Source organism: Ictalurus furcatus, chromosome 25, assembly GCF_023375685.1.
Source record: "Ictalurus furcatus strain D&B chromosome 25, Billie_1.0, whole genome shotgun sequence".
Classification (NCBI taxonomy): domain Eukaryota; kingdom Metazoa; phylum Chordata; class Actinopteri; order Siluriformes; family Ictaluridae; genus Ictalurus; species Ictalurus furcatus.
Genome location: NC_071279.1, coordinates 539935 through 552874, shown reverse-complemented (window position 1 = coordinate 552874; position 12940 = coordinate 539935). Strand labels below are relative to the sequence as shown.

Here is a 12940-nt window from a genome sequence, read left to right as displayed (position 1 = left end):
ACGAGGATGAGATGCGAGGAGAAAGGAACCGAATATCCTCGCTCTCTCAAGCGTCACTTCAAAGCGACATCAGTGAATGCTGACCGTGCTCAGCTGGATGACCTCACTGCGTTTCAGCGATCTACCGTTACGCTTGTTTTTGTTTGTTTGTTTTTTGATGTGCTGTTGTTGGAGTTCGGTTAATAACAACATTCTTAATAAAGCAAAATGTACTGATAGTATGTGAAATGTCTGAGTTATTCAACAACAAATTAATGAACAATACGTAGTTTATCGCATCTTTTGTGTAGCGTTGCATATCCACACACGCAGGGATCATTACTCATTGTAAGCATAGTATTATTTCAACATATTTCACACTAAATTCCATCACATCATCAAAGGACATTTTGTTTGAGATTGTGGCAGATGTAAAGGAGGAGGGGAATTTATACGTGCGGGTGCCGACCCATCTCAGGGCACAATCACACACACATTCATACAGTACAGACAATTTGGAAACGCCAATCAGCCTACAACGCATGTCTTTGGACTGGGGAAGGAAAATTGAGTGCCCGGAGGAAACCCCCGGAGCAGAAGTTATATGTAGGTTGTTGGTTCAATTACACCTCTTCTCTTTGTTTATTTGAAGTTGTGTGTTTCTTACAGATCAGCAGTCTACTTGGTCAACATATCAGAATGATTTGATACTTTTGATGGACCTGCTAATTAGTTAGCGACCACCTGCATACTATTTATTATATATTGATTTGTCTTCTTGTAATGTATCTAAATGCCACAATTTTCTTAGTTGAATTAGTCTTCAGTAACCACTTTATCTTGATCAGGCTCATGATGGATCTGCTCCCCAGCTGGGAATACCGGTCCATCCTAGGGCTGAGAATTAATTATCAGTACAATTTTGATCGTCTAGGATTTTTCAGGCAAAGTAGCTCACCTTTGGCATTATTATAATGATTTACAGACAGTCCAATATTCCTGAAATATTATATTTCACTAGACAAAACTGAATAATTTTGATTGCAACTGTAGGTATTTCTTTTAAGGTATTTGGATTTCCAATAATAAAATCAGGCTAGTGAACAGGTACTGAGGCAGAAATATGGGTTTATTTGGTAATTTGTGAAATTCTGTGTGCAATCGTATTCTATGTTCATAAATAAAAACAAACAAATCCCATATGTTTCTCATAAACATGTTTTCGCTGACATTTTTACCATACGCTAAATGCAGAAAGTGCAAACTGGAAAATATTTTGCTAGGTATTATTGACAATTTTATTAACTGTATAAGTGTCCATTCTATGTTTAGGAAGAAAAAAAAAAACATACTTTGTACAATATATATATACTTTGAACAATTATATTACTGCAGGGAGACTGCTTTCAGAATAGCAAAAGAACACAAAGCAAAACTACAGGTAAAAGGCATGAAAAGGTGAAAACGTGTGTATATATAAAGCACACAGTATCAGCTCTTTGACAAAGAGATATAATTTAAATAAAATCTGCTGTCATTAAGGGAACTCCATCAAATCACTTGACCTGAACATCTGCTAATGCAAAGCGTTTACTGCAGCATGGATGCTAGTGGTGTCGGATATTTGCTAAATGAGTCTCTATTATCTTCTGTGATGAACTTATTGTACTGTGCAGCATCCTGCAGGTCCATTGTGTCTGTTGCTCTCCATTCTGTGTGTGTGTGTGTGTGTCTCCATTGTGTCTGGCGCATTGTGTACTCCTGCTGTAAAATTGGTACATCTTCAGCCCTCGATCTATTCTAGTTTAATCCCTGCAACGTAAGATTGAAAACATGGTAACTTGTACTTTAAGTCAACAAAATGCAGGAAGTGTAAAGATAATCCATTTTCACATACCGACCTTCACTTTTGACGTGAAGTCAGGTTCGTCTTGCTTTCGCTTTTGGATCCCTTCTGAAGAATAGACATAGATATGGTTTAAAATGACCAATACGGTATTGGAATTTTATAATATGTCGTCATAAATTACGTGAATCTGTGGACTCGTGTAGAATTGGACATGGATTTTTTTTTTAAAAACAGTGATTTCTAAAAAGAAGAAATTAATGTACGTGTTTTTTCTTTTTTTTGTAATAATTCAAAAATTGATTAACTCACAGATGAAATGAGTTTCACAATTTCATCTCGAACCTGATGGAAAACAGCAGATTAATAATAAAAATTAATGTTCTGCTTTGCAATTCACCATAACAGCATCTTCAGCAGCTACACTTAAGACGATATTAATAAGAAGAAAGGAAAAAACATACTCTTTTTTCTCCAAAACATCCAGTCAGCAAAATGAACAATCCCTAAAAAGAAAGAGGTGGGGCGGTGGAGAGAGGAAAAACAATAATAATTTAAAAAAAAATTAGTTTCTTTCATGCTTTGAATAAAATGTAATACAAAAGTTTGTACCGTAATGATAATGACAACATTTACCTGTAAGGAGTTAACAATGGTGAAGGCATAATTGATTAAAACCTTGGTGAACTTGTTGTCGTTCATCAGAAACACAAAAAGCCCTAAAATCCAGGTCCCTCCAAAAACTGGTGTTAGAAAAACGATCACTTTGATGACACTCTTGGCTGCCTCTTTGTCATCCTTTTTGGTGTTCTCGGTTGCAGCAGGCTTCATGACAGTTGAAATGACCACCACCATTGAGCATAAGTTGGCGAACACAACGAAGCCGATGGGGAGGAGAAAAGAGTAGAGGGACCCTTGCATTGATGATACATACGTCAGCCAGCAGGTAGCACGGCTGTAGTAGGTTACATCTTTTCTGTTGTTGTAGTACACATAGGTCACTCCCACGATCACCGTTGGGAAAAAGTACCCAACAATGATGGCGAGAGGCATGTACACGCTTTTTCTCAGTGGATTGAAGACGAAAATGAGCTGATGGAGGAGCATCATGCTCAAGCAGAGCATCCAGAAAAACATGCCCAGGAAGAAGAAATGCTTCGCGATTGTCAACATAAGACATAAAGTGTCATTCAGAATGTTCGGGAAGGACGAGGCAATGAAGCTGCAGTCAGCTATGAGGAGACACAGAGAAATGTTGACCAGGGAAGTGTGACGGAAGTGAGAGAGGTTGGACTTGACCACCGCGTTCCATACCAAGAATTCAATGATGAGGAAGACTATCAGGGAGCAGATGGAGATTCCCAACCCAATGTAAGTTAACTGGTCTAAGAAAGGCAGGTTAACAGGGGTCTTGGACAACAGCATAGAGAAGGAGGTCAGGTGATCGCAATCGCAGTAGCTCATGTTCTCAGAACTTTGTACCAAGGTACAGCCGACCTGTGACCATTGATTTTCTGTCATGTTCCAAAATATGCAGGATGGTGAGTTGCCAGCAGAATCATTTTCAGGTATTGGATAAGCCATCCTGATGTTTACAGGGCCGTTGTTTTCGATTACAGCACTGATAACTAGGGCCGGAAATATTGCATCTTGATAAATGCCCCTTGGGAGACGTGCTGCCATGCTCTGAATTCCCATCGTTTTCACCATAGAAGAAGTTGAGTTCAGTTCAAGCTCGACATTGAAAAGGGTTTTATTGCAGACGGTGTTGTTCCGGCAGAATTGAAGTTGGATGTTTGAAGAATTATGTCCCTCGCTCTCATTAACTTGAATGTTTTTCACCAGGTTCTCAACAGACGATAGATATGTGGTAGCGATTTTATAGTCACGCTGTACATTTCCTGATATCCAGGTCGTGTTCAGCACACTGCTTGCAGACTCGATGAAATTCTGAAAGACAGTATTTAGTAAGTTATGTGTTGGTATAATTAAATCACTTTTTTTTTTTTTGTAAAGTGGAATAATTTATTCAGAACACTACTAAACAGCTTGTAGCTATGTTGGTGATGATTACGTTATTAAATATCTAAATGGATCTAATAAATAAATAAATAAATAAGTCGAAACACATGAAATTATTTCGTATTTACAAACTAAAAAGTGATTAGTCCGATCTAAACCAAGAGAGACGGACTAATTATTCCTGTTAGATCCAGTATTGGAATATTTTAACAAATTAATTATTCATAGTCTATGATAGAGTTTTATGAATTAAGGAAGTATTAAATGATGTGTTTTTTTGGTGCTGTTGAAATCACCTTTATTTGTTTTTTTGTTCTGGAATTAAATCTGAACCCTACAGTTCTGCACCTGGGAAACAGGTTCATAACGGGTCTGTCATATGCTATTATATTTGCTCAGCTATTTTTGTTCATACCAGCCTGTGATATTTAACAAAATTTAACAAAAACAAAATTTAACAAAAATATCTAACAGATTTAGTTTTATGAACTAAAGCCTGTGAACTTTACATCCGGCTGCTCGCCCACAGGAAAGTAAAACCTCCTGATACTTGTTGTACTGCTGTAGGTTCTGGGCAGGTTTCTTAAAAATGGGTTGCCTCCCTATTACAAAGTAATTCCCTCAAATATAACTGAAAAATAAAGTTTATTATAGCGTATATGTTTGTGGCACTGCAGTAAATCTGCGGAACATGGATTCTCAAAACTATTGCTTTTGACCATTGACCTGCTTACAGTGTTTCCTAATCCCAGTGCACCTAACTGATTAGTTTCTTAGCTAATCGTCAGTGGACTGCTTGCATCTCAAACTAGAGATGAGAACTGCTCGTTAGAAAATGCTTACTGGCAGTAGGGAATCGGTCAGCGTGACTCTTCCGGACGCAAGACTCATTGATGTAAAAATAGAAACAGTGGCCATTACATCACCGTAGGAGTTTGTAGTCGAAGTACCATTCTTTAGACTTTCAAATATGAGAATTGCGCCCTCTGTTGTGGCCCCAATACCTTTTTCAAAATCCTGAAATAAGACGGAGAAAATAACAGATTTGCGCACATTTCTAGATGTTACTTTCCGATAGCAGTATGAGAAATATATTTTTCTTACCGATGCTGCAGTGAGTAATAGGTTCAGTGTTTCTTTGGTGCAAAGATCAACTGGGTCAGCCCATACTGTGCCATTGCACATTCGCTCCATGTTTCCTACTCTACCCGTTTCGGTACAGAGTATAGTTGCTACTTCTGCACCCTTGGTTTTTGGCCATGTGCCGTTCTCTTGACAAAATGGATCCCCAGCTGAATAAACATTGTAGTTAAGATACAGGTCGTCAGCATAATAGTTGTAGTGCTAAAAATCACAAATTTTTACCAGTACTCACGGTATATTATTGATATGGTTGTATTGGCGATTTGTATCTGGTTTAAAGAGTTTGTGAACTGGCACAGAGCACTGGCTGATGGTATCGGTTCTGCCACGCAGTTGATGGGCACAGTTAGAGTGTAGCTTTGTATTAGGGGGGTCACTGAAAAAGAATGGGAATCATATAAACACCAACTAAGTAGTTCACGCAGGCTCACAACTGCCTTCTAACTGATCAATATTACATTAGTGTAACTCTTAAGAGAAATAAATGACTATAGGCTTTGCACAGGGATGATGTATAAACCATATGTATATGCTATATGTTATATGTTAATTAACATGTAGAATGACACAATAAAGGCACGGATACCTGTCGTCTGTACTGGTAAATCGTTTATCATAACTGTGTAATTTTCCTGACTCAGAAAGATGGAACATGTCACGATAACTGACGTGGATGAACCCACAGAACAATCTGCAGTTGGTGGCACGCTGGTGACATTGATTTTATCTGGTAAGAGGGCGACCTCAAGAAGTCCTGAGGCTGAATGTGACACTGACCCATTCGTAAACAGGCAGGTGTATGTTCCTGAAATACAGCAAAAAGAAAGAATGTTTAAAAATAAAAAAAAACATCATGAAGGATGCAGTGATAGAAAGGTCAGGACCACACAACAAAATCTTTTACACTCAGGAATGAATGTATGAGCACCATGTCCATGTACCCATGGACTCAAAACTGTGATGGTTTGAGGGATAGCGGATTCCGGTGATATATAAATGGTGATTGGGTCTAATTATTATAGTCTGATTCCGTATTACTGTGGAATACCTAATTCAAGTTTAGTTAGTGATGTCATGAAATAGCACAGCACAACTTTGAACTTGTCACGGTCCAAGTATGCAACGTTTAGCTACAGAACCAGCCTGCTAAGTTAGCTAGCGGCACTAAAGTCTTGGGTTTTGGTATGTGTGTGTATATATATATGACAAGTTAAAGTGTTAAATAGATTTTACTTGGAGGACACTGCTTTATTAAAAAGGGTAAATATATATATATACATATAATTTTTTATCCTACGTATATTATCTGTAATTATATGGAATGACATTTTTGGAGGTACTTTAATGCTGTTTTTGCAAGAACTAATCCAAATCTTGTGTGCATTTATCTAATGGTGTGTAAAACTGATTAATGCTCAGTTTGCAACTGGATCTTCCAATATTCCGATATAATATACGTAGGTGTGCTTTCAAAAACATGAGAAATTGTTGTAGACAACAATGCTTTGTTTTAGTGTCTCGTTCTCATTGTAAGTTCTTTGGTAAAAATGACAAGGATTTAGACATTCACCTGCCCAATTCCCTTTTATGTTCAGAAGGTTGATTGATGATTGGTTTGAACAAGGCAGTAGTTCCACTTCTGACCCTACCCCAATTATCTGTGGGTACTGGTTAGGATAAGCAATCATCCATGTGCACGTCTCCATGGTTTCCTCTGTGCTGCAGTTTAGTGTGTACTGTGAATTATAACACACCTTCCCCTGAGGAATTTCGATACTGGCCATTCCTGTGGTTGTTCAAATACACAGTTAACAACACTTCTAAAAGATATTAAACATTAGTCTAAAAATACTTTACGAATACCTGACATGCTTTCCTTACCTGTCGTTGTAATGTTGAAATTTGTAATGTACGTGTAGGTCGTCATCATGTTTGAGATTATGTTTTGAAGCTTCGCAGATTTACACGTGGCATTGAGACTCACAGTGAAAGTCTGACCGCTGTTTGTGTGTCAGAACACAGGACATGCATTTTAGTGCAGAGAACGTGGCAATGATGTGAAGATATAAAAAATAAATAATAATCATTGTCTTAACCAGGCATAGCATGGATATAATAACGGGGTTATTTTCAGTACCCAGTAATCATTAGACTGGTGAACGTGTTGAACCCATTCAGCAGCGCGAACGCAGCTTGCAGCTGAAATAAATGAGAGAAAAATAATAGCGTAAGTATTTGTTTATATTTGAAGGTTTTGGATCAAATATATGTGTGTTTCTGACAGAATGAAATCTGAGCAAGAAGTAAATGGTACTCGATATGATTCAGTTTGCCTTTGGAAAGAGTTTCAATCACAAACATTTCAACATGGACAAAGAAAAGTTTCCTAATGACCTGCGTGTGAAGGTTGGTTACGTAGGACATGGTGAGGACTCCATAAAGAGTAACTGTACAGAAAGAGAAGAGATGGATTGAATGTTTGAAACGTGACAACAATGGCCTTATTACTTTGTTTTTGCTGGGAAATACACGAGCTGTCAGCTTACCGTTCACTTGGGGAACACACATCGGCGTGAAATCGGAGACATTCGCCACACACTGTATAGTGTTGCAGCAGGTAGTGAAAGTGTCGCACACTAGGTCACTCCAAATGTAATTAGGCTCACACCAGCATGTTGTCTCATCACCAACGAGCTCACATTCTGCATCGACACACAGGAATCCAATCAGCATCACTGAATCACATCTGCAACCCATGTGACTACTTAATACATCTTACTTCAGTTCTATCAATCTGTTTCCAGGATAATAAGATGTCCTTAGAAGATGTAATGTTTACGAAACATAAATGTAATTCTGTTTCTGCATTTTTGAAAAAAACAGTCCTTGCATTCAGTTCATTTTCTAAATCAAGCTGAACGATGAAAGGAGCCGGATCAGTAATATTAATCCAACCAACTTGAGAATTTCCACTTACTACCTCCTTTATCTTAATCAGAATTCTGCAAATACCATAACTGCAATACGTCTGGGAAGTCAAAATTCCTGTTTTCTTTTGTTTGTTTGTTTTTAAAGAAAGAAAGATCAAAACAACAAACTAATGACAGAGAAAAGATGTCCGGATGTGGTTACAACTTTTCTTTTTCAAAATATGTCCTACTCGTGGACATCAAGAACAGAAATATTAAGGAGAAAGACGTCTGAAGGACAGAAAGTGTCAAATCGATGCTGTAAATGTATAAAATAATCATGTTGGTAGGAGAATAGAAGCGTGGCTAGGTTAGGTGGAGTTGTAATACAATTTGCAGCAAATTAAGTCCTGCATGAGGAAGAATCAGATGTTTTATTTGCTGCTAAACATGTTATTCATTGGAACTACTACTACTATTACTACTACTACTTCTACTAATTGTAGTATTAGAAGTGGGGCAGTGGTGGCTTAGCGGTTAAGGCTCTGGGTTACTGATCGGAAGGTCGGGGGTTTGAGCCCCAGCACTGCTGAGTTGCCACTGTTGGGCTCTCGAGCAAGGCCCTTAACCCTCTCTGCTCCAGGGGGCGCTGTATCATGGCTGACCCTGCACTCTGACCCTGACTTCCTGACAGGCTGGGGTATGTGACGAAAAGAATTTCACTGTGCGCTACTGTATATGTGGCCAATAAAGACTCATTATTATTACTATGACCACTATTACTATTACTACATACCACAGAAACTCTCTTGACACCATAACCGTCATCATAAGCATTACACCTTATACATTGTCAAATTTTTCATATGCAAATAAAAAGACAGTTTTTTTACTATCAACTTTTTTCATTCGGAAAACATCTTAAAAGCTTCCTGGTCAAAATAATGATAAATAATCGCTTTGAGTCTAACAACCGCCAGAACAGCTTTCTGTATTCTACAATGTATATGTATCCTCAGCGATAGACCGGTACATGCCAGTGGTACAAAAACAACTATATTTAAATATATAAATGTAACATTTTTCTAAAAGAAGAACGCATCTCTTTGTCATGCTTACCGCCTATTATTTCAGCGTCCACGATGGACGTGGTGGTTGTGATGGCCATGATCATTTCAGATATGAATCCAGATACATCCATGGTTGCGTTCCCTTCGATCATCACCTCTGCCACATATGTGTCTTGAGCCCCTTTTGGAAATAAAAGCATACAATAGAGAGTTTTCATTCTTGATAAAGAAAATCAACAACAAAATAATGCTCATACAATCTAATGTTGTTATATAGAAAGGTTTGTAATTATGCTCAATATTGATCCGTTGTCAATTTACTAATATAAATCAGTCAATCAATCTTTATCAGTACATTAAACACTTTTTTAAGGGTAGAAAGAACCCATATTGCATGTGACCTATTAATGAAGTATAAACACAGACTGATGCACTATACTTACCAACATGTGTGATCTGTTGAATTAAAGAAAGAAAGAAAAAAAAAACAGGAAAAGAAAAGGTGATGAATTTATACCTCTAATGTACAGGTCCACTACTGTAGATGTTGTACAGGACTAGTGAGAACATGGTGAGCTTTACCTGGCAGTAGATTAGCAGTAAGCCACAGAGAAGCATGCTTGTGCATTTTATTGTCTCGCTCCTGAGAATGATATGAGGGAGATTTAGTGGCATATCAATACATATGATTACTGTATGATTATAAGTTTCTTTTTGTTTGCAAATGAAAAAATCTGAAACAATATGAGACACATGAGTGACAAATCTTAGCAAGTGAAAATATATTGATTATAGTCAAATCTTCTAATTATCAAACTTATTAAACCTATTTCTAGACATTTAAAATACACTGAAACAAACACTGAGTGCTTCATTAATATGATGAAAACAAATCAGATTTTTTTTTTTTTTTACACAAAAAAGACCTAATAATTAGAATTGCTTGAATACTTTAAGCTCTATAGTAAATGAATTCATGTGAATATGTGGCTAAAACCCAAAGGGTTTATTTTACTTTACTTCACCAGGTTACTTTTACTATTATTATTATTTTTATTTTTTTTGCAAATGCTCACAAAACTAGAAAAGAAAAAGAAAACTCAATGTTTACTTGAACTCTTGACTGCATATTAAAGCGTGGGGCGTGGTTTTTGATTTCCATACGTGTTCACAGGACTTTGAACTGATCTAATCTTGAGCCAGCTTTAAGGCCTAACACTATTTGTACTATGAAAAGTTTTGAAAGGTGAAGTGTTTCTGTGAAGTTTTCGTTACGTTTCTCAGCCAGTTAATTACTCATCCTGGAGTTCTGCCAGTTCGTGTGGGGAACTTCCTGTTGGAACCGTTATGTAATGGTAACGTTTGGATGAAATCAAATTTGAATGAAACGAGCTTATAAAACAAGAAAAGTTGCTAGTTACGTTTACTTCGATTTCTTTTTCTTTTTTTTTTTTTAGGAGAATAATCACCTCAGACTGCTGTAAAGGGAATTCGTAACCAGCCATATGTTATCATGAACGCAGTCAAGAGTTGAAGCAATGATGTCTGTATTCAGTACGGTTTCATTGTTGAATGATTGACGGGTCAAAGAGAAAGGGCTCTAAATGCACTGCCACATTGGTCCATTGTAAGGTCTATTTCACTTATGTACAGTAGCGTTATTATTATTATTATTATTATTATTATTATTATTATTATTTTATGGTCATTTTTACAACAAAGCCCACATAGTTCAAAAGGTTCTAAATGTTCAGGGAAATCCATTAATACAATCTGCCCTCAAGCCATTACGATCTGATTTGATCCATTTTTTTCATAACAATCCACAGCTGTCAGACAGAACATCTGGTCATGTTTGTTAGCTGTTAGTCTGAAGCTCCATGTACATTTCTTGAGCTGGTTTTAAACAAAAGCTTCTTGTGGAATCAGTTTTAATAGATATTAACATGATGGTTTAACAGGCTCTTAATCGTGATCTGCTTTTTTCTTTGGTCACTAAATGACAGATTGACTGGATTTAGCATGTTGATAATAAATATATATAGTTTGTTGTTGTTTGTTTAAAACGTCCGAGTTTGTCTGTGTTGTCCGAGATGTCTGGTCACAGTCATCCCAAAATATTTGAATGGCCTGATCTTGGTAAATTCAAGCAATGTTCACGTCATGATCTATTTTATTTGTTTGTTTGATAAAAATGTTAGATTTGAGATCATGCTGTGCATATTATATATATATATATATAATATATAATTTTAAATATATATTCATAGATTTACAGAGCTCCGTGTAGCGGTAACCGAGACACAGATTTTAGTTAAGAATCATCGCTACACTTTAGATATTGTGTTTTTGATTATTTTAGACTTTTTTTTTCTTTTTTTTTTAAAAGAATTTTATATTTACGTCACTGGTCTCTTGACTAGCGTCTAATCAGAGAAAGAAGTTACTTCAGCGAGTAACTGTGTTACAATTATTATTTTCGAAACTTATCAATAAAAAATAAATATTCAAAATAGGAAACTAAGAACGTTGGTCTCTCTTTGACCTGCGCCACACTAGACCCCTGAAGTCTGTCACATACTGAAACATAAAAAATGATGTTCCTTTGTGATCGGATCCACAACATGGTTTCAGGAAATCCAGATTGTTACTGTCAGGGAGAGCTGAATGTTTTCCAAGTACAGCAACATCGGTTACGTTTCCAGAATTTGTAATAAGTTTGTCCATGGATTGGTCAGGCTTTACTTATGCTCAATTCCACAGCTGTGCTCCAGATTACAGTGTTATCCAGGTAATAATCAAACACGTAAACGTACACGCAGTCATTTCCCAACACAGAAAACTTCATTCAGCAGCACATGTGCATTAATATATTATCTACCATATGAAAACAAAGCTTTTTTTCCCCACTGATTAACTAGTAGGCTACTCGTAGGACCGTTGCGCCAGTGTTATTTTTTTTCAACGTTTCAAATGTGATCATTAAATAAAATACTTACCCAGAAAAATGTATAAATACACAAAGGAAACAATACTGACCTTATGATCTGCATTTTGAAGTGAATTCGAAATGTGCCGCTATGTCATAACCTTGCTGAGCTTGTCCCTGAGTGAAAGGGAACCGTAATGAAGAAACCTGGCCAACTTGAGAAGGTAAGAGGACAGAGTGAACAAAATTTACAAATACCTCACCTGCATTTGCATTTTCGCATGCTGGAGCTTCGTATGCCATCTGCTCAAGATTTATTGGTTCAAGCTTTCCATTGTAATTTGGTTAACAAATAAAGTTGCCTTCTTGTTGGGACTTGAAGGGCTTTATGAACAGGTTAAAAACATTTGCTGTGACTTTAATGGAATGATGAAAGTACTTTTAATTACTAGCAGTAATTACTGTTAGTGACTACTTCTAATGCTAGCAGAGGAATTTTGTCTTCCCCCAAACCCCAAACCCCACTGCATCATTACTACATTATTACTAAGTATTGTTGCTCATGGAGCATGACTTTACGTAAGGCAGCAGACAGCCATTTTCCTGTTCATTATTCTTTTAGATTATAAACCTAACACCATAACTAAGGTGAACTGAACGCACATGGATTAAAATGATGGTTTAATTGTAAACAATAGCTCTTACTAATGCTTATAAATAGTATAACAGCATTGATTAAGCAGAAGGACGATATTTCCTCCTGCTGTATGTACAGTATCTCATAAAAGTGAGTACACCCCTCACATTTTTGTAAATATTTGATGATATCTTTTCATGTGACAACACTGAAGAAATGACACTTTGCTACAATGTAAAGTAGTGAGTGTACAGCTTGTGTAACAGTGTAAATTTGCTGTCCCCTCAAAATAACTCAACACACAGCCATTAATGTCTAAACCGCTGGCAACAAAAGTGAGTACACGCCTAAGTGAAAATGTCCAAATTGGGCCCAAAGTGTCGATATTTTGTGTGGCCACCATTA

At 36.8% G+C, this 12940-nt stretch overlaps 1 protein-coding gene across 1 annotated transcript; it reads right to left on the bottom strand.

The window, feature by feature from the left end:
* Positions 1 to 1577: 1577 nt before the first annotated feature.
* On the bottom strand, positions 1578 to 12108 carry adgrf3b (adhesion G protein-coupled receptor F3b). Its single transcript, XM_053613953.1, has 17 exons — positions 12009 to 12108; positions 9552 to 9612; positions 9413 to 9425; positions 9019 to 9150; positions 7385 to 7692; positions 7128 to 7189; positions 6872 to 6990; positions 6561 to 6776; positions 5577 to 5795; positions 5223 to 5366; positions 4952 to 5139; positions 4691 to 4864; positions 2462 to 3775; positions 2290 to 2331; positions 2138 to 2170; positions 1881 to 1933; positions 1578 to 1791 (listed from the first exon to the last, which is right to left on the bottom strand). Exons 1-16 carry the CDS (start codon positions 12020 to 12022, stop codon positions 1883 to 1885), a joined length of 3090 nt encoding a protein of 1029 aa, XP_053469928.1. The 5' UTR covers positions 12023 to 12108; the 3' UTR covers positions 1578 to 1791; positions 1881 to 1882.
* Between the last annotated feature and the right edge of the window lie 832 nt (positions 12109 to 12940).

Excerpts from the sequence above, each read along its gene's own strand:
- adgrf3b (XM_053613953.1), bottom strand. Across the intron at positions 6,991-7,127 it reads ACCAGTCTAATGATTACTGG|CGGTCAGACTTTCACTGTGA; the intron begins GTACTGAAAATA and ends ACACACAAACAG. Across the intron at positions 5,796-6,560 it reads CATAAAAGGGAATTGGGCAG|GAACATACACCTGCCTGTTT; the intron begins GTGAATGTCTAA and ends GCTGTATTTCAG.